This window comes from Marasmius oreades, chromosome 3 (assembly GCF_018924745.1).
Source record: "Marasmius oreades isolate 03SP1 chromosome 3, whole genome shotgun sequence".
Taxonomy (NCBI): domain Eukaryota; kingdom Fungi; phylum Basidiomycota; class Agaricomycetes; order Agaricales; family Marasmiaceae; genus Marasmius; species Marasmius oreades.
In genome coordinates, this window is record NC_057325.1 from 577,886 (window position 1) to 596,309 (window position 18,424).

The following is an 18,424-nucleotide window of genomic DNA, read 5'->3' on the forward strand; positions in this document are numbered from 1 at the left end:
TTATGAAGGATGTTGCGAGGATGAGAAAATTGTGTCTCGACTCGGAGGAGGGTTCCGGTCCTTAGAGCGCCGGTGGGTTTAAGGCGATGGTTCTGCACCAACGAACCTGTAGATTCCATGCCTGATTTGACGAAACGCAGTATGTCACCGCTCAAATGGCCTGGTATTTGCAGAATTTCGGCAGGATACAGTAATTATAGAGGTGAGTAGCCTTGTTAATCCTCTATCAACTGATCAGGCAGAAATATGTTGACCGACTGATCGCCTCAGGCTCACTGTATAAAATTTCTGGCGAGTACACTGGCATAGCCGTAGCTTGAAGGATAAAATTACCCAGAATTAACCGGCGCTCGTTCCGCGTCTACTTAAGTTTCCCCGCTACTCTCCGTACTTGGTGCTTTGAAGCTCCTCGGCGATGATAAGTGCAGCCTTTTCACTGTGGCCCAACCAGTAAGTCGTCATCCAACTTCGATTCGGAAACGGTCAAAGTAACTTACCCAATAATTATAGCGGTATTATAAGTGTTCGCTCCAACATTGAGAGGTGCAATGCTGAGGTCTAAAACCGAAATCAGCCGTACCCGCCAGGTACCCCAACGTCCTGACGTACCCGCAACTTTGAGATTCTTGACACCATAGACATTCAGTCTCGGATCGACAACTCCTCCTTGTTCGCGGGGCTTCATCGCACACGTTCCAAGCTAGGAAAACAACCGCAAGGTGTCAGCTGGAGGAGGAAAACCCATCTTAGAACTACTAACCGCGTGCCAGGCTGTTGACACTGTTTGTTGTGAGTTCGAATGATCCTAAACGTAGGATATAATCCATGCTACTCACCATACGCTCGATGATAATCATCAATCGCCTTGTCATCCTCTGAAGTATACAGGATGTCTGGGTCAGATATAGCCACCGGGCCACTCGCTTCCCGTGTGGTTGCTGCGCTGCCCTCTGGGAATGAGGGATGTAGAGAGACAAATTCTCCCCGGAAGCATTTCATTCGGCGCGCAAGTTCTCGAGTACGTTTGTATCCCCATCGTAGGACAGCCAGGTCGGCTTCACTGTTGTTAGGTGAAACGAAGTTTGAGTAAGTAACCCGACGTGTGAGCCAAAGTAGTAGTTCGAGACTGACTGTTCGAGGTATCGAGGGTTGAAGTCAAGCCGTGCAAATGGGTCTATTCCAGACGTGATGCGGACATGACCGATGGCGAGGGGGTATTCCTTTCAAACAGGAAATCAGAAACAAACATCACGCATCTGGCGGGGAACTTCGTAATGCTGAGCAAACAAGATCCTCACGACAAAGTATCCCATCTGGAAGCAATTTTTACCCCCCTCTTCTCCACGAACAAAGCTGGATAGAAGTGAAGGAGCGGCGGGGCATGAGTGACTGTGACGTTGTCCAAATCTTGGAAAGTGCCCACCCAGCTATATTTGCTATGCAGAGGACAGGCTTGTCGGGACTATTGGCAAACTTACTTTCCCAGAGATGCGCAAATGAGTCTCCCAATACCGTCAGATCTTTCTCGTTTGGTCTGAGTTTGATGCCGCTATTAAGGCCGCTATTGGGAAGTATGTGAGAATTAACCTCATCACTTGTTCAGGTGAAAAACTTACTTAGTGACTAACAGGCCTTGACCATCGTTTTTCCACTGATCAAGGTACGCTACCGCGAGTTCTGATTGAATATTTCTCGAGGGCGGGTCGAGCACACACTCACGCTGAATTGTAACCTCCGTTGCACAAAAGACTTTATTCAATGAAACCAAGTCCTCAGATGTTAAGTAAGGCGGGAAAACCACATTATGATCTATGGGTGTGTGCGACCTTGTCAGCCATGATCTCCACAAACTCAATCAATTACGAACCATTGTAATTTTCACCGACCCCAGGAAGGTCGACAATTTGCTCAACCTGGTTCAATTCCAGAAGGACTTTCGAGGCAATACCGGATCTGGGGAAAGTCGTGCGAAATGAGACCCACAAGTTAGAATACAAAGAGAATCACCTCTGCAAGATCGTTGGAGAGCCAAATGACCCAGCAGAGACAACTACCAGACGTGAAGCAAACGCTTTTAGGCAGTTTTGTAGGCCGCATGAGGTCCCAGTCTCCTCCGGAGTATATTCGACACCCACAGCACGGTTATTTCTGTGAGTAAGTCTCAGTAAAAGTTGGGCTGTAATGAGACGGAGACATAGTACTCGATTATAACACGGGAAACTCGATGTTTGACCAGTATGTGCAAGTTCTTGTTCGCCTCCTGGGTATATACGTAGTGGTGAGCGGTATCAGAGCGACGACCTGTCTCAGCATCCACGTAACTGATTAAGGAGGAACGTCAAAGTTACTTTGTGGCTCAGGATAGGGATTGAGCATGTTGCCACCTACCGATGGAAAGGCTATGAAGGATCTATTAGAATGAAAAAGAAAAGATGATTCCATACACACTCCATAAGCATCACACGTTGTAAAATCCTCAGTGTCCTCTATAAAGCCTCGTTCAAGATCATATGCAGCCGCTGTTTCGAGAAATTGGGTCCCGATAGTGAAGGTTTCTTCTGGTCCACCACGAGAGATCTTGATCGGTCCACTGTCACCGTGATGGCCAGATTTCGACTTGAGTTCGCCCTGAAAAGTCTCGGCCTGGGTATAAACATAGACTTAGATTAACTTCAGAATGACTCTAGTGTTCCCGCTGGTCACCTTGGCCGAGAGAGGTATGAGTTCGTGTGAACCCCAACCCGGATTACCCAACTTCTCCCAACCATCTAGGTCTGAAGCGGGGGCGCGGGCATATACCATGACTTGAAAGGCGAAAGGCAGTCACTCTGAGGAAAGTTCTCCAACAGAACGAACTTGAACATACAGTTCACACTGGATCCACCGCCTAAGCAGCGTCCAGAAGAGACGATCGGCGCTCTACCACCAAGAGCTTCGCTTTTCGAGCCAACATGGTGCCAGAAGAGCTCTTGTCGAAATTTCAAGTTATTGGAGAAGAGCGCTGGATGAATATGCTCTTGTAATTCACGCGTGTGACCACCGGCTTCTATGATCTATTTGTACGATCAGCACGAGAGCCTAGCAACCCACCAGTCACTTACCAGGATCTTGAGTGAGGGGTCTCCAGCTGCGAGCCTACCAGCAGTAACGCAAGCAGCGGCACCACCTAGTTCCTCTAAATTGAGAGACTTCTCTCTTGGAGATAAATCTGCGGATACTTACCTCCTGCGAATATAATATCATATTGGGGGCGGCAAGAGTCAATTTGAGCTTTGGTCTCGGACATGATGATAAGCAGTTGGAAGTTGTAAGAGAGGTACTCCCGATGGCAAGTTGAGTGGTGCTTTTTAATGCTCTCAGATAGAAAGCTCCGGACGGCCTGAATTCCGAATACTTAGTCAGTAATACGCTAACGCAGCCTTGAGATCTCCGAAGACCAGCGCTCAGTGTTCCCAAAGGGAGATGTGACGGACCTTGGAGGGAGGTGAAACCGCTACCATGATCACGGTACCGAGAAGAGCAGGAATATCACCCTAAACCACGCTAACACAGCAAATCGGAATCTCTGTCACTATCATATGAAGGAGAAAGCCTAGTGCTGGTCGGACATCTTTTTTTTTGTAAGGAAGGGCCAGAGTGGTCAAGGAGTGGCTCGGGTTCTCCTGGGAGACATTGAAAGACGAGACACTGAACTTAGTGAGTCGAACCAGAAAGATGACAGATGGATGGGCACCAGAAATTATCCAAGTTGCGAGCGTAGCGCAGGCACAAGTCATGGTGAGGTAAGATGAAAGGGCAACGAACAACACCCGAGTAGCCCACTCAGAAATTCCCGTTATGGAAATCCCACAGGCTTTACTTAAACTTCCATCATGTCGAGTCAGAATGTGGACATGGCCGTAGACGAACCTGCACACTGGCCCGAACCTCCATTACCTCCGCCTGCTCGTTCATATTCTGTACCGCTCTACGAGCCTGACTTGACAGTTGGATATGTCTATTCCGCTGAAATGACCAACCACTATGATTCCAAGGAACATCCAGAAGATCCTAAACGGATAACAAGTATTTGGAGGGCAATAATCAAGGCAGAATACCATCAAAGAATGAAATGCATACCGATACGCCCCGTAAAAAGACACGAAGCGCTTCTGGTACATAGTGAGGACCATTGGGATAAGGTATTAGCAATCGAACGTGAGTTAGTGCGAACCTTTCTTATTGTGATGTTCACTCGAGATTGGAGCATTTAGACATGACTCCACAACAGATAGTCGATTCTAGCGAATATTACGAACAGCTTTCTTTATATGTTATGCAAGGAACAACTCGCGCCGCTTGCCTTAGTTGCGGAGGCGCGATAGAGGCCTGTCTGGCCGTTGCCCGTGGAGAATTGCAGAAGACGTTCGCTATCATACGACCTCCAGGTCATCATGCAGAGCCGGACGAGCATATGGGATTTTGCCTCTTCAACAATGTTGCGGTGGGAGCTCGAGTCGTACAGCAGAGTACAGACATCAAAAGAATTTTGATAGTCGACTGGTGAGGTGTAGCTCAACCGTGTAAAACCTGAACTTAAATATTCACCTTGTTTAGGGACGTGCATCACGGTCAGCCAGTCCACCCCCCATTCTCCAGACACTGAATTGATGATAGCTTAGGGAACGGTACACAAAAGGCTTTCAATGATGACCCGTCTATCCTATACATATCTCTCCATCGTTATGAAGGAGGAACATTCTATCCATGTGGCCCGTTCGGTGGCTTGCAGTCTTGCGGTGAAGGACCTGGACTTGGATAGTAAGTTTGCTCTCTCCTTCTTTCTGTTCTTAGATTTCACGAAAACGATAGTTCAGTCAACATCCCGTGGTCTGAGAAGGGTATGGGAGATGCCGATTACATACATGCCTTTCAAAAGGTTGTGATGCCTATCGCGATGGAGTTCGCGCCAGAGTTAGTTATCAGTGGGTACATTATTCGGGTGAATTGTTTCGCTCCCGATCTGATGCAAATGGTCCAGTCTCCGCTGGTTTTGACTCAGCACTTGGCGAAGAACTCGGAGAATGTCATGTCACCCCGACAGGCTATGCGCACATGACCCATATGCTTTCTGGTTTGGCTGGCGGAAGGCTGGTTGTTGCACTGGAGGTGAGCGAATTTATCGTTTGTCATCCGACTTTCAGCTACCGACGCACACTCAACTAACTATTAGGGTGGTTACAACGTCGAAGTTACGACTAAGTCTGCAATGGCAGTCTTGAAAGTCATTTTAGGAGAACCGCCTGATGAACTGCCCCCTCTGGTTGCCAGTGAATCAGCTACTGAAGTCGTTTGGCTTGCCGCAAAGGAACAAAGCAAGCACTGGAGGAGTGTCGATCCCAAGCTTTGCGAACCACGCGAAGGTAAAGAAACTTTTTAAGCTGTATCAGGGATATCTATTCATCTGCGATCTTAACAGAGGTCGAACCGATCACATTTTCCATACCGGGTGCGTCAATTCCTTTTATCCTTGAACGATTTTTTCAGACGTGTACTGTAGAGATCCTCAAAGCCCACCGACAATATTATCTTCAATCCGTCCATAACATGATGACGGTTCCCCTCTTGGGTGATGAGCTTAACAAGAAGCTGTCCAGCCAAATTATGTGCACGTAGGTGATGAACTGTCTTCGGCACGAAAACCCACTCGCTTACTGCAACTAGCCATGATTTGTTCGAGAATGATACCATGGTCGTGTTCGCACATGAATTGTGGGATCCCCTATCTCTTTCTGATTAGCATCTCCTCAAGCTTCTGGTAGTGGGAATCTTCGAATGGAGCTCAATACGTCGGCGGCGATTTGTGATGTCAATCTCGAGAAGTCGTATCTGGTAAAGCCAGTTCGCTCTCATTTCTTTCCTCTTGATTCAATTTACTTTTTACAGCTCGATTTCTCCAAAGAAATGGTAGCGTGGGTAAAAAGTGAAGGATATTCGTTGCTCGACATCAATCTTTTCCCCAAGCCGACTCTCGCTGTGACAACCTCCAAGGTAAAGTCACTCTCATTCATTCCTTTTATCCAGGCAGATGTATACGATTCCTCTAGCGCTCGAAATCTACACCAGATATTGGAAAGCAAGTCGCCACCTATCTTTGGGATAACTACATACAGTACGATTCGCTTTTCCGTAAAAGTTGGGGTGTCATGGATAATTTTCTCCCGGATAACAGACTCTCTAGCGCACGAAGAATCATATTGATTGGGCATGGTCCCGGTGGTCAAGCAATCATGGATCTACTAGAGAACAGAAGTATGTATGTGTGCCTCTTACGACACAAATATCTCTTTACTCATGCCTTCCAAGCTATGAGCGTAACCAATACCGTCCGGGCAGTCATTCAAGTCGTGGGCCATGACAAGGTTCCTATCGTACCAAAATACTCTGACGAACTCAGAGTATGGTATACCCAGGTTAGCCTAGACACCGTTAAGCGATGCACTAAGGCTCCTCTAATATTGTTGGCTGGCAGCACTCTTACGTAGTGTTACCATCCAGACACCGGGTGTTGGGACCAGAAACGAGACCGAGAGATCTAAAACGACACGGACACTTAAGTCCTATAGGTGCATATCCCTGTTCGAGCCCTTTTATTGACTTGACGTTTTCCTCTGTTGACGTTTTCCAGAGGAAAACAAGCCTATCAAGATGATCATGCGGGCTCTACCAGGCATTCGTGAATATGTAAAGACTGTTCTGGAAGATTCCTAACGTCCCGCATGCGACGTTGAAGAAATATAGGAGAATACTTGAAGGTTCCCACAAGAGAAGCATATCACGGTTGGCGAGATATCGTGGTATTGCGAAATCAGGGAAAGACGGGCATTCAAAGTGCGACCGGAAACTCTTCGCATTGTACCAAACAGTGGGACACAGGAAATACCGCCGGACCCTGGCACTGCTGGCTTCGCACAGCAACTGATTCATTCAAAATACCATTGTAACGAATTAGATTGGGTTTGAAAATTATACACTACTTATTCTGTGGTATCAACCTAATCACGACCTGTGCTCAGTGCGCGACAACGGCACCCTCTCTAGGATACACCTTTTCTCGTATCGACCACTTTTGTCCAGGCATATACATCTTCTTCTCAAAAATCAGATACTCCGTTTGCAGATGCGGAGCAACAGGTGTACGTTTCTGGCGGAAGTTCTTGGTCGCGGAAGTTGTTATTATGGGGTGCTGGTGTGGATCAGTCACAGGGGTGGAAGACGGAGCGTGTAGAGCCTTGCCAGAGGCTTCGTATATTTCAAGGCTCTGTTTGAGGGGCCAGTGAACATTCAGGAAGGAGGGTCGAGACGATGCGACATACTTGTAAAGTTTCCACCTTGGCAAGGACTTGTATGACGAGACGGTTTCCCCCGGGAGGTGGACGGCGTCCAAGATGACCTTCAATCGCTCTTATGGAGAGAATGGTCGTTTTGTTGTTGACTGCCGGCTCAGTTGATGCGGTAGGACCTGAAGCATGCAAATTCCAGATATATCTCGATGTTGAAGCTTGTTTTCGTAGAAGACGCATGCAATCATTGAGGTATAACGACTGTGCGAAAGAAGAGAGTGCGACGCGATCTTTACTGCGACATGTAAGTGGGTCACAAATCCTCGAACTTAGTTATCCACGTACTTTGCTATGGCTTTCTGAGCACCACAGTACGACCCGAAAATCTCGTTTCGTAATCCCCAAAGCCAAGACGAGGGTTTTGTCGCGGATTTTGTTCCACTCAGAATCTGCACAGGTACTTTAAGGAAGTAATTCATCCCTCCTAGTTCGTCCATATCCACCCCCGGGAATGAGTTGTATCGAAGCATGACCGACTTGCTGGAAACAGAAAACGCGTGTTTATCTCCCAGAATACAAGAACAAAACAGGAACGAACTTAAAACAATTCTTAAGCGCATTGAGCCTGTTGTTCCACACTTGCTGAAGTCTTGCCTTTATACCTTCGTATGTGGATCCCGACCACGGTGCTGTCCGATATGGGAGCATTACATCTAGAGCAGCAATAGGTTGTGCCCACGGATCCCATTGTGGATCATTTTGCATCGCCAAAGTGACTTGCTGAATGCCCGCCGCTGCATCCTCCTCTGCAGCCTCTTTCTGCTTGCTTCTAGTTTCGCCGCTTTTTGTACTCTTCTTCACTTGGGTGGCATATCGACGTAGAGGATAAGTCGTTGAGGTTGAAGCATGGACCGACGCGGAAATGCATCTAAAATTCGAGCGCGTCGAGGTCCATAGCGAGCGCGACAGTGTCGCCGACATTGACCGAAAAAAAAGAGAAAGGCCACGAAGATTCGCGGCCGTTGTGGCTGTGCAAGCACGTGCTGAAATTTTCGGCAACCTGATTCGTGGTCACAAACGGGAGGACCTCGCAACCCTTTCACCTCGACCACCATCATGCCTGTAGGTTCCCAGTTTAAAAAAAGCTAGAGTATTACCGACTTACCATCTCTATCTAGCGTCAATCTCGTGGACGTTCATCTGCTCCTGCTTCTCGTACAACGGCGCCTGCAGCTCCCGCTCAATCTCGGGGTGCTCATACAGCTGCATTGCCTGCTCATGCAGCACCAACACACAACCCTGCACACGCACCGGCCCCTCCAGCAACTGCAACCCAAACTCGTCAACCAGGAATGCTGTCTCAGATGGCTGCTACAGCAGGTTCTGTCGCCGTTGGTTCAACCATCGGACATGGAATCAGTAGTATGTTGTTTGGAGGTGGAGGTGGAAGTTCCGCACCGGTAGAGCAAGCGCAAGCGGCTTCTGCTCCTGCTTCGACCGTACAGCAATCTTCCGGTATCAACTGCGAACTTCAGGCTAAGGGTACGTATTCTTCATTGTTTCTGAGCAGGTCTTACTCATTTGAATCCCTCCAAGAGTTTACGAAGTGTCTTGAAAAAGCCGACCTTCCTTCTTGCACATGGTATCTTGAACAACTCAAAGCTGTGAGTCGTAGTCTTTTGTATAGTGACCACGGATGTTGACTCTGGACTTATTAGTGCCAAGCTGCTGCTGCACCCTACTAGACGGTTTTTTGTGGGAACAATGGGTATAGAGCACACTATTGCTACTATATGGTCTATGTCAATCTTCCATCAATGGGAGTTTGAATAGTTAGCCTACTAGGCGCGCTGCCTAGGCTGTTTGTACTCAAACCTTGATGTTCTGCTCATTGTCAATAGGGGAATTCAAAGTTGATTTCGAACGCGTATTTCGACGTTATTTCGAGTCTATTCCAAGTTCATTTCGTTCTAAATCAACCCAAATCAACTTGCTCATTTCACACTGATTTCGTTGACTGATTTCAGGCTCCTCGGCGTGTTGTCGGGGTTTGGGCTGAGTTTTAAAAAAAACTTCGTGGTATCGAAACGCTATCAATTCCTTCCCGCATCACTGTCAAAGTCTTAATTTTCCCTCTACTTCTCTGATCGTGTAAGAACTGTATGGTAGACGGCTTCGGCAGCATCCTGATGCTCCGGATCCGTAGTACGAGTCATGAAGACCAGATGAAAATGAAAGATAACGAAAACAATAGCGGTACACTGGGTCCAGGTAGGACCCCAGAAAATAGCGCTAAATGCCTGAGGCGTGTCCGGATAGAAATTTGGCTGGCGTCCGGATAGAACTCATAGGGCACTGCCAGGGGTCCTATACATGAGGCACTATTCAAATATTCAAACTCCGCCTGGCACAGTGCCTGCCGCACGCCGAAATCAGCTAATTTACTTTGAACTCCCCATTTGAAAGCTGATTTTGACCTGATTTCGAGACGAAATCAAGTTCGAAATAGACTTGAAATAACGTCGAAATACGCGTTCGAAATCAACTTTGAATTCCCCTAATGTCAAACCTATCAACAGTCATGCTTCGCCTGGAACGGTTCTCACAGTTCTAAAACTTCTCCATAAAATGTAATGTAATTCCTCGTGACCGTTGCAGTAACCTTATAATAGCTAAGGCGCCTTCGGCTGGAGAAGGACGAAAGCTGCTAGGTATCCGTCAAGTGTCCTCTGGACTTCCCGAACCTTTAAGCCGAGTCAATAATTTGGCCTCTACGGCACAAATCTCGGAGGTTCTCCCGATCGTCTCCCGTTTTGGCTCAACCCAAAATTCAATACTTAATGGATTCCGGATACAATTGAATGGAAAAGTCTAAGCCCTTCGAATTTACTGAACTCGGATTGACCATTGTGATGTTGTCATCGCGCGCCAGAACCTCATCCGAGGTCGCGTCAACTTTTTCCCAAACCACTACTTTAGGGACGACTGGCTATGGCAGACTCTTTACCTCCCCTATCTCCTCACGCAAATATTCATTCTGATCCCAAACCTAGCCAGGAGTCAAGAGAACCTCACCTGAAGGAACCTCGCAAGTCGAAGGATATTTATCGCCTAAATTCCAAAGCTGCTCGCAACGAACTCGCTCAGCATTATTCACACAGTTCACTAAAGCCGCCAACAGAGTTCTTTGGTACATCTCTACCTTCCATCATTGGCCCCGACGTCGTTCGTGAAATCATGGTAGAGCTGTAACAAACCTCGGCAGAGACTTTGCGATCCATATAGACCGATATTGTCCTCGCAGAAGTGCGCGACCACCCCTGGATTGCACACGGTTCGTTTTATCGGGCGACGGTGTGGGACGGAAATTGCTGACAGTTGGAGTTGAAGAGAAATTCAAAGGACCAGAAAGATGTACGTAACTCTCTACGTTCCTGTTATCTTGCATTGATATTCTCGCAGACTTGGGCCAAATAGTTCGATTGGCTTGTGGCGAGTCGTTTCCCCTTTCCAGCACAGAACATAGTAGGCCGACTACGTATATCTGTCGATACAGAACCCGGACCTCTTGGCCTTGTACTGGCAATTGGGCCGAGATGCTGCACTGTTGGGTGTTATTGTGAGTTTACTTTCATGTGGTTCATATAATTTTGAGCTTAGCAATTCTATACGTGTAGTCCGCACCAAGAGCTCGGCGTTTCGGAACAATACCTTGATCCCTTCCAACGCGATCCAGTCACTTCGAATAAGGGTACTGCCGTATGTAACCACCCAAGGCTTCTAACCTCAAACTCGTTTTCATCTGTTTTTGCGATGTAGCTCTGGTTCGCGATCTTCGATCTTGAAGGTGGTGCTACCAACGATATTGCCATGAATGCCACTGCATACGCCCACCGTGATGGTTTAGTATGCTCTGCCTCACTCTGCGCTCCTGCTTTCAAGTTCGTTGACCCTTCCCTTCCACTTTTTAGTTCTATCGAAACCTATGCCGTCGGACTCTTGGGAGTAGAAGACCGAACGAGACAATACCTCAACGATATCAACAACCTCATCGAGTCTTCGATACCCAATGATAAATTGGGTGCCTACACGGCATACGTCGAACCGTACTTGAAAGATGGACAGCGGTAGTATTGGGGTAGCAATTCTCTGAGGTTGCAACAAATCAAGAAGGAATTGGATCCGCAGGATACGTTCCATAACCCGCAGTGTTGTTGCGGCTTGATTTTTGGTCACCTTTTCTATGTATATCTAGGTTCTACATAGTTGTAACGTTTCTAATTTTACTGTATACCCAGCTACGTGGCTTGTGTTTTATGCCCTCAACGTGTTTTAGTTCCATTTCATTTCGTTTTGGTCTGGCCGCATAAAATGCAGCCTACCCCTAAGCGTGACGTCACAGGGTTGACTTGAGCCCACAAACGTCCACATGTGTTTAACTCTCTTAACTCTCTCCTTCCATGGCGAGTACGTCTACTTTCGCTATTTGCTCTCCACTTCCAGAGATTTCAACTCCAGTTCCGCCCCGGCATGTGCGCCTCGTTGTCTGGCGTGACGGCAGCAATATGCTGGCGCTAGACCTTCCTGTCGATTTTGTGCATTCTGTTGTATACAAACCTTTCAAATACCTGGCGTATGCAGCCTGGTCGATCTGTGGACAACGGGGCGAATTGAGGGATGATCGAGGTCAAGAGGTCGATATGGGTCAGCCATCGCTTTATGAACTTCGGTCGTACCAATACTTTACCCCACAAGGTTCGGTGTCTCTATTTCTATTTTTCATGTCAAAATGCCTGACTACCACAACAGATGTGCCATTCACCAAGACTGTCAATCACGCGTTGATGAAACAAAATACAAAAGTAGGCTCTTCGACTGGACCTAATTATTCAGCAGATTTCGCTAAAAAGGTCAAAGAGAGAGATGGAGCGTGTATCTTTACCGGTGTCAGGCCCCCGCCAGGACCCCCACTCGAGGCAGCACATATTGCGCCTCTGCGTCTTGGGGAGGTGAGTCGTCTACTCATAAATGTCCCTGAAGTGTAATAGTTTCATTATCGTTATTTTTGCAGGATTTCGTAGACAATATTAGAACCCACAAGGTAGAGGACCTCAGTGGTATCAATGATATCCGGAACGGTTTCACTCTATCGAGTCGCCTTCACCCGGAGTACGACTTCCATACATTTGCAATTCTCCCCTTTCCCGTGAGTTTTAATAGTAATGTAACGCCAGGTCCTTGACTCTTGTTTGATTTTAGACACCAAGCGACATTCTCAGCTTGGCAGACATGAAGGAGCCAGATCCGAATCACCCGAGGGAACGCAGGAGGGATGCACACTTCCGAACAACTGGCCAACGACGGCTACAGAGGAAGGCCTACCTCCTTCATTGGATGGAAACATGGAAGGTTGGCATCGACGAGACAATGCGGGAAGATATAGAGGAGATTGTTGCTCATTGTGCACAGGCTGCTTTCATTCAACGAGTTGAAGACAAATTACCGCACCGAGGACTGCTGCATTATCGCTACGGTACGAGTCTGATCGTGAACTTTATGAATACTACTGTCTCGCATGGTTGGGATTTACTGCAAAAGAAGAGGGAAACAGGAGAATTGGATGAGGAAGAACTGCCGGGCCCTGAAAACGACCTGGGTGGGAATGAGGGACCAGGAGGAGGAAATGGTGAGCCGAGGGATGAAGATGAGGACTCCGATGAAGACCACGATGAACCCCCCGAGCAAGAACAGGACATGTATGTGGATGGTCCACCTGTACGACTCTCCTTCAGCTCAGCGAGGGAAGAAGAGGCCTTGGCCATTCAATCGTGGTTTGACAGCTTATATGAAGTTTCGAAGAGCTTCAGAAAAGTGGAGGAATGGAGAAATGTGGCGCAGACCTGACTACAGATAGATTCTGTCGGTGCCATATGAGGGTTTATGGTGGTATGTTGGTGTACTTGGAGCAGGATTCGTGTCGGTTTGCCCCATAGATTAGAATACCCTTTTTAGCTTATCTCCTTTGCTAGTATGACTACCGTCGTGTAATTTCCTTTTCCTTCTTTTACTTTCATAGATCACACAGGCTCTGTCGCCCTCCACGCTCTCCTAGAAATATGTATTCCTGATCAGACCAGTTACTTTTGTTTCACTCGACGCCGTTTCTCTCCTCGGCTTTTCTTCCATATCCTCTCTATGTGAGTTCAAGTGATTCAAATTTCTTCTGAGCTGCTCAGTAGGCAGTTCGACAGAAATGCGTCGGATCAGAAGTCGCGTCAACTTGTTCCCAAACCACCACCTTAGGAACGACTGGCCATTATGGCAGACTCTTTTACCTCCCCTATCCCTCACGCAAAAGCTCATTCTTATTCCAAACCCAGCCAGGAGTCAATTGAACCTCACCTGAAGGAACCTTGTCCGATCGCAACTCGAAATTCATGGAGATAGCCTAAATCTGAAAGCTCGCAACGAACTCGCTCAGCATAATACACGGCTCACTGTATAATTCAAGAAGGGGGGCGAGTTAAATAATACAAACGGTTTGTACTGCTTCCCCCCGGATCTGTACTGCTGACCTTCTAGATCGCCAGGAAGATCTCTCCTCTATCAGGCGATGGTCTTCTGATAACCCCAATCCTGTTCCATCCCCCTCCTTTTCGTTCAACCACCTCATCTTTAACTTCGATCCAATTTGACGATGCCCGGTGACGACTCTGCCCGCGATCAATTAACGAACCGTCAGATTCCTCAAATGGAGCTCTCCAAGCCCTTGAATCCTCTCAACGCCCCAGGTGTTCTGCCAACCGATATCACGCCTCTCGAGCGCGCGAAAAGACGGTTCGGGATACAAGGAAATGCGATCGGTACGTATCATGTGCTGGTATTACTGCATGGTCCAGCCTTTTACTGGCGAACGAAATTGCAGTGACAGGTGGCTCCGGTGGTATAGGTCTAATCGTGATACGCGCTCTCCTCGAACACGGTGCATCTGGGGTTGCAGTCTTCGATATTCCCGGATCGCTCGAGACAGCGAAGGACACGATCGAGACTCTACGTTCTGATTTTACAAATGCGAGAATCCTGACTCTCGAAGTGGATGTTAGGGATCATGATCTGGTCGAAAGCAGTGTTCAGGAAGTTGTGGACAAATTAGGTAGCGTCGATATGCTTCTGTGTCTTGCTGGAGTCGTCCACTGCGGCCATGCTCTCGAAACATTAAACGTGGATTGGAGGAGAGTCATGGATGTCAATGTCACTGGCAGCTGGCTATGTGCTCAGGCTGTCGGAAAGTAAGTAGGACCCCCCTCGTCGACTTTCTTCTAGTTGATCGTTTGCAAACTTTTTTATTGGTTTTTTTATCACACACATAGACGGATGGTTGCTCAGCAAACAGGCGGAAGCATCGTCCTCACCGCATCCATCTCTGCGCATCGCGTCAACTTCCCTCAACCACAGGTAGCTTACAACACATCCAAAGCGGCAATCTTACAGTTGATGCGTTCACTTGCTGCTGAATGGGCTGTACATGGCATTCGTGTGAACTCCATCAGCCCAGGGTACATGGATACGATCCTAAACCATGGAGAAGGCCTTGAGGAGTGCAGGAATGTATGGGCAAGTAGAAATCCAATGGCTAGAATGGGGAATCCAGAGGAGCTTACTGGGCCAATTGTACTGCTGCTGAGTAGTGTGGCTGGGAAGTATATCAATGGTGCCGATGTCGTCGTTGATGGTAAGTTTGTCGTTGATTCTGGATATCTCGATATACTCTGACCTAATAATCCATGACACCAGGTGGAGGTATAATATTCTGAAAACACAGGACCCTTGATCATCCAAGGACCCTGCACACGATAGCATCACAGAACATCACGGTAAGAAAGATACAGATAATAGTCTAAACATGCATGGCATTCCACGTCACGGTCTTCTTCGGGGCACCCACAACCAAAGAACTACTAGAATGGCCAGTAGACTCGTGCTATGGTCGCTACTTGACTGGTTTTAGTTTCATTTCATTTCCGCATACAATCCAGCGCAGAAAGCCTCCTACCTTCGTTTCTGCAGATGCCAACCACCATTGTGAAATTTCCAGAACTTGGAGGGCGACAGACTGCAGGACCTACGAAAGTAAAAGAAGGGGGGAAAATGATCTGAAACATCCTTCCAGACCAATTATCATCGATGCTCGACGTTGAGATTTGAAATTGCGTCAACTTGTTCGCAAACCACCACTTCAGCAACGCCTGGCCATGGCAGACTTGTCACTTTACCTCCCTTATTTCCTCAGGCAAGCGCTCATTCTGATCCCAAATCTAGCCAGGAGTCTAGAGAATTTCACCCGGTGAAGGAATCTCATCCGAACCCCGGGCTGTTGTCTCCCCACGTTCCATCCCCCTCCTTTTCCTTCAACCAACTCATCTTTTACTTAGATCCGGATCTGGGGATGCCTGGCAACGACTCTGCCCACGATCAATTGACGGAACGGAGGCCTCCAAGTCCTTGAATCCTCTCATTGCCCCAGGTGTTCTGCCAACCGATATCACGCATCTGGAGCGCGCGAAAAGACGGTTCAGTATACAAGGAAATGCGATCGGTACGTATTATGTGCTAGTATTACTGCATGGCCCAGTCTTTTACTCTCGAAACATCAAACGCGGACTGGAGGAGTCATGGATGTAATGTCACGGGTGGCTGGATTTGTGCTCAGGCTGTCGGAAAGTAAACAGGACCCTTCGTCGACTTTCTTCTAATTGATCATTTGCAAACTTTTTTATTGGTTTTTTTATCCCATAGACGGATGGCTCAGCAAACAGGCGGGAGCATCGTCCTCACCGCATGCGGTATCTGAAAGACGGACAGCAGCAGTATTGGGGGTAGCAATTATCCGAGTTGCAGAAGTGGAAGGATACGTTTCATAACCCGTAGAGTTTTCTGGCTTTATTTTTTTGATTACTCTTTTTCTCTTTTGCTTTTTCAAATCTACGTAGTACGTTGTACATAGTTAGAACGTTTTCTGCTTTATAACCACGTGTGTAGCTTGTGTTGCGCCCTTTAACGTGTCGATTTCATTTCGTCTGGCCGCATACAGTCCAATGTAGGCCTGTAACCGACCCCTCACAAGAAACTCATTGTGAGGGGTCTCCTGCCAATTTAAACTCCGATCTCCAGGTCCGTCTATCGACGCTTGCTCATTGACGGTCCTGTCACAGGTCTAAGTCCAATGCAGAAAGCCTACCTTTAAGCGTGACGTCACAGTCTGTTTGACCCAGTACAACTGCCCACAAACGTCCACATGTGTTTAACGCTCTCTTAACTCTCTCCTTCCATGGCGAGTACGTCTAGTCTCGTTGTTTGCTCTCCGCTTCCAGAGATACGAACTCCAGTCCCACCCCAACATGTCCGCTTCGTTGTCTGGCGTGACGGCAACAATATGCTGGCCTTGGATCTCCCTGTTGACCTTGTGCACTCCGTGGCTCACAAACCTTTCAAATACCTCGTGTATGCAGCTTGGTCAATCTGTGGACAACGGGGCGAATTGAGGGATGATCAAGGCCAAGAAGTGGATATGGATAAACCGTCGCTTAGTGAAATGGAGTCATACCAATACTACAGCCCACAAGGTGCGTGTCGTGTCTCTATTTCTATTTTCATGGAATGCTTGACTATCACAACAGACGTGCCATTCGCCCAGACTGTCAATCACGCGTTGTTGAAACAAAATACAAAAGTAGGCTCTTCGACTGGACCCAATTATTCAGCAGATTTCGCTAAAAATGTCAAAGAGAGAGATGGAGCGTGTATCTTTACCGGCCTGCCAGGACCCTCACTCCAGGCACCACACATCGCGCCCCTGCGTCTTGGAGAGGTGAGTCGTTTACTCCCCATAAATGCCCCTGAAGTGTAGTTTTCATTGTATTTTTTTTGCAGGATTTCGTAGATAATATCAAAACCCACGAGGTGGGGGACCTCGAAGGCATCAATGATATCCGCAACGGTATCACTCTATCGAGTCGTCTTCACCCGGAGTACGACCTCCATGCATTTGCAATATTACACGTTCCTGTGAGTTGTAATTGTCATGCCAGGCCCTTGACTCCTATTTAAATTGTCTGATTTCAGACACCAAACAACATTCTCAGCTTGGTGGACATGAAGGAGTCAGATCTGAATCACGCGAGTGAGCGCATCAGGGAGAGATGGTTCCCAACGACTGGCCAACGACGGCTACAGAAGAAAGCCTATCTCTTTCATTGGTTGAGCACACGGAAGGTCGAGAACGAGATGTGGCGCGAAGGTATGGAGAATGTTGCCCATTGTGCACAGGCTGCTTTCCTCGAACGAGCCGGACGCACATTACCGCACGGAGGACTGCTTCATTATCGATATGGGACCAGCCTCATTGTCAACTTCATCAATACCACCGTCTCACATGGCTGGGATGCACTGCAAAAGAAGAGGGAAGCAGGAGAGTTGGATGGGGAGGAAGAACTGTTGGGCCCCGAGAATGGCCTGGGTGGGGATGAAGGACCAGGAGGAAATGGTGAGTCGATGAATAAGGATGAGGACTCCGATGAAGACCACGATGAACCCCCCGAGCATGTGGACGTGGATGTGGAGGGACCACCTGCACAAATCTCCTATAGTTCTGCGAGGGAAGAAGAGGCCTTGGCCATTCAATCATGGTTTGACAGCTTCCACGAAGTTTCGAAGAGCCTCAGGAAGGTTGAGGAGTGGAGAAATATGGCACAGACCTGACCACAGATAGATTTCCTGTGCTGTATGAGGGTGTTTGAAGGAGTGGGATTCGTGTCGTTTTGCCCCCATGGGCCATACTTTAGATTCCCTTTCTATCTTATCTTTTCGCTCCTTCGCTTCCTCATATGCCAACCACCATTGTGTAATTTCAGATACTTTCCTTTACCTTCTTTTACTTTCATAGGTCCCGCAGAGTCTGTCGCCCTCCAAGCTCTAGAAATGTGTTTTCTGTATTTTGACCAGACCAATCATTTTTGTTGTCGCTCTTTGTCCTCGACATCCAGCTGCATCGTGCAGCTGTCATTCGTAAGACTCAAAACCCTCGGAGGCCTCTGTGAGTAAAT

General features: G+C 47.8%; 10 protein-coding genes across 11 annotated transcripts; 8 read left to right on the forward strand and 2 right to left on the reverse strand.

Moving 5' to 3' along the window:
• Positions 1-218: 218 nt before the first annotated feature.
• On the reverse strand, positions 219-3,811 carry E1B28_005490 (uncharacterized protein). Of its 2 annotated transcripts, XM_043150055.1 has the most exons (21): positions 3,734-3,811; positions 3,474-3,662; positions 3,223-3,379; positions 3,102-3,166; positions 2,867-3,053; positions 2,704-2,804; positions 2,449-2,643; positions 2,389-2,399; positions 2,202-2,321; positions 2,008-2,148; positions 1,868-1,953; positions 1,720-1,809; positions 1,617-1,665; positions 1,424-1,561; positions 1,299-1,353; positions 1,132-1,220; positions 837-1,060; positions 761-780; positions 610-700; positions 498-558; positions 219-436 (listed from the first exon to the last, which is right to left on the reverse strand). In XM_043150055.1, the coding sequence occupies exons 2-21, from the start codon at positions 3,498-3,500 to the stop codon at positions 379-381; spliced, it is 1,965 nt and encodes a 654-aa protein (XP_043011139.1). In that variant the 5' UTR covers positions 3,501-3,662; positions 3,734-3,811; the 3' UTR covers positions 219-378. The 2 variants fall into 2 exon arrangements, with proteins under 2 accessions (XP_043011139.1, XP_043011140.1); XM_043150056.1 differs by lacking the exons at positions 3,474-3,662; positions 3,734-3,811 and having other exon boundaries at positions 2,704-3,053; positions 3,223-3,381.
• Positions 3,812-3,872: 61 nt separating this feature from the next.
• E1B28_005491 (uncharacterized protein) lies at positions 3,873-5,779 on the forward strand (the record flags this gene model as incomplete). Its single annotated transcript, XM_043150057.1, has 10 exons — positions 3,873-4,197; positions 4,254-4,542; positions 4,597-4,610; positions 4,662-4,800; positions 4,852-4,964; positions 5,021-5,148; positions 5,213-5,402; positions 5,459-5,488; positions 5,540-5,651; positions 5,704-5,779. The coding sequence occupies 10 exons, from the start codon at positions 3,873-3,875 to the stop codon at positions 5,777-5,779; spliced, it is 1,416 nt and encodes a 471-aa protein (XP_043011141.1).
• A 35-nt stretch (positions 5,780-5,814) lies between these two features.
• Positions 5,815-6,750, forward strand: E1B28_005492 (uncharacterized protein; the record flags this gene model as incomplete). Its single annotated transcript, XM_043150058.1, has 6 exons — positions 5,815-5,871; positions 5,926-6,030; positions 6,087-6,291; positions 6,346-6,452; positions 6,512-6,605; positions 6,668-6,750. The coding sequence occupies 6 exons, from the start codon at positions 5,815-5,817 to the stop codon at positions 6,748-6,750; spliced, it is 651 nt and encodes a 216-aa protein (XP_043011142.1).
• On the reverse strand, positions 6,008-8,329 carry E1B28_005493 (uncharacterized protein). Its single transcript, XM_043150059.1, has 4 exons — positions 7,921-8,329; positions 7,668-7,862; positions 7,356-7,617; positions 6,008-7,300 (listed from the first exon to the last, which is right to left on the reverse strand). Exons 1-4 carry the CDS (start codon positions 8,301-8,303, stop codon positions 7,052-7,054), a joined length of 1,089 nt encoding a protein of 362 aa, XP_043011143.1. The 5' UTR covers positions 8,304-8,329; the 3' UTR covers positions 6,008-7,051.
• Positions 8,330-8,367: 38 nt separating this feature from the next.
• E1B28_005494 (uncharacterized protein) lies at positions 8,368-9,250 on the forward strand. Its single transcript, XM_043150060.1, has 3 exons — positions 8,368-8,444; positions 8,501-8,864; positions 8,919-9,250. Exons 1-3 carry the CDS (start codon positions 8,439-8,441, stop codon positions 9,023-9,025), a joined length of 477 nt encoding a protein of 158 aa, XP_043011144.1. The 5' UTR covers positions 8,368-8,438; the 3' UTR covers positions 9,026-9,250.
• A 1,063-nt stretch (positions 9,251-10,313) lies between these two features.
• Positions 10,314-10,574, forward strand: E1B28_005495 (uncharacterized protein; the record flags this gene model as incomplete). Its single annotated transcript, XM_043150061.1, has 1 exon — positions 10,314-10,574. The coding sequence occupies one exon, from the start codon at positions 10,314-10,316 to the stop codon at positions 10,572-10,574; it is 261 nt and encodes an 86-aa protein (XP_043011145.1).
• Positions 10,575-10,918: 344 nt separating this feature from the next.
• On the forward strand, positions 10,919-11,453 carry E1B28_005496 (uncharacterized protein; the record flags this gene model as incomplete). The annotated part of the gene is made up of 3 exons (XM_043150062.1): positions 10,919-10,941; positions 11,000-11,081; positions 11,142-11,453. The coding sequence occupies 3 exons, from the start codon at positions 10,919-10,921 to the stop codon at positions 11,451-11,453; spliced, it is 417 nt and encodes a 138-aa protein (XP_043011146.1).
• A 329-nt stretch (positions 11,454-11,782) lies between these two features.
• On the forward strand, positions 11,783-13,226 carry E1B28_005497 (uncharacterized protein; the record flags this gene model as incomplete). The annotated part of the gene is made up of 5 exons (XM_043150063.1): positions 11,783-11,789; positions 11,841-12,077; positions 12,132-12,331; positions 12,394-12,528; positions 12,582-13,226. The coding sequence occupies 5 exons, from the start codon at positions 11,783-11,785 to the stop codon at positions 13,224-13,226; spliced, it is 1,224 nt and encodes a 407-aa protein (XP_043011147.1).
• A 793-nt stretch (positions 13,227-14,019) lies between these two features.
• E1B28_005498 (putative secondary metabolism biosynthetic enzyme) lies at positions 14,020-15,136 on the forward strand (the record flags this gene model as incomplete). Its single annotated transcript, XM_043150064.1, has 4 exons — positions 14,020-14,185; positions 14,248-14,611; positions 14,693-15,054; positions 15,117-15,136. 4 exons carry the CDS (start codon positions 14,020-14,022, stop codon positions 15,134-15,136), a joined length of 912 nt encoding a protein of 303 aa, XP_043011148.1.
• Positions 15,137-16,536: 1,400 nt separating this feature from the next.
• Positions 16,537-18,414, forward strand: E1B28_005499 (uncharacterized protein). The gene is made up of 4 exons (XM_043150065.1): positions 16,537-16,945; positions 17,000-17,190; positions 17,253-17,387; positions 17,445-18,414. Exons 1-4 carry the CDS (start codon positions 16,651-16,653, stop codon positions 18,078-18,080), a joined length of 1,257 nt encoding a protein of 418 aa, XP_043011149.1. The 5' UTR covers positions 16,537-16,650; the 3' UTR covers positions 18,081-18,414.
• Positions 18,415-18,424: the final 10 nt, after the last annotated feature.

Excerpts from the sequence above, each read along its gene's own strand:
- E1B28_005490 (XM_043150055.1), bottom strand. The coding sequence starts at position 3,500 with ATGGTAGCGGTTTCACCTCCCTCCAAG. Across the intron at positions 2,805-2,866 it reads CGGTGGATCCAGTGTGAACT|TCATGGTATATGCCCGCGCC; the intron begins GTATGTTCAAGT and ends TCGCCTTTCAAG. Across the intron at positions 1,221-1,298 it reads TCCAGATGGGATACTTTGTC|GAATACCCCCTCGCCATCGG; the intron begins GTGAGGATCTTG and ends CCTGTTTGAAAG.
- E1B28_005493 (XM_043150059.1), bottom strand. The coding sequence starts at position 8,303 with ATGTCGGCGACACTGTCGCGCTCGCTATGGACCTCGACGCGCTCGAAT. Across the intron at positions 7,618-7,667 it reads GCTCAGAAAGCCATAGCAAA|TAAAGATCGCGTCGCACTCT; the intron begins GTACGTGGATAA and ends TACATGTCGCAG. Across the intron at positions 7,301-7,355 it reads CCAAGGTGGAAACTTTACAA|AGCCTTGAAATATACGAAGC; the intron begins GTATGTCGCATC and ends CCCCTCAAACAG.
- E1B28_005494 (XM_043150060.1), top strand. Across the intron at positions 8,865-8,918 it reads CTGCGAACTTCAGGCTAAGG|AGTTTACGAAGTGTCTTGAA; the intron begins GTACGTATTCTT and ends AATCCCTCCAAG.
- E1B28_005499 (XM_043150065.1), top strand. The coding sequence starts at position 16,651 with ATGGCGAGTACGTCTAGTCTCGTTGTTTGCTCTCCGCTTCCAGAGATA. Across the intron at positions 17,191-17,252 it reads CGCCCCTGCGTCTTGGAGAG|GATTTCGTAGATAATATCAA; the intron begins GTGAGTCGTTTA and ends TTTTTTTTGCAG. Across the intron at positions 17,388-17,444 it reads TTGCAATATTACACGTTCCT|ACACCAAACAACATTCTCAG; the intron begins GTGAGTTGTAAT and ends GTCTGATTTCAG.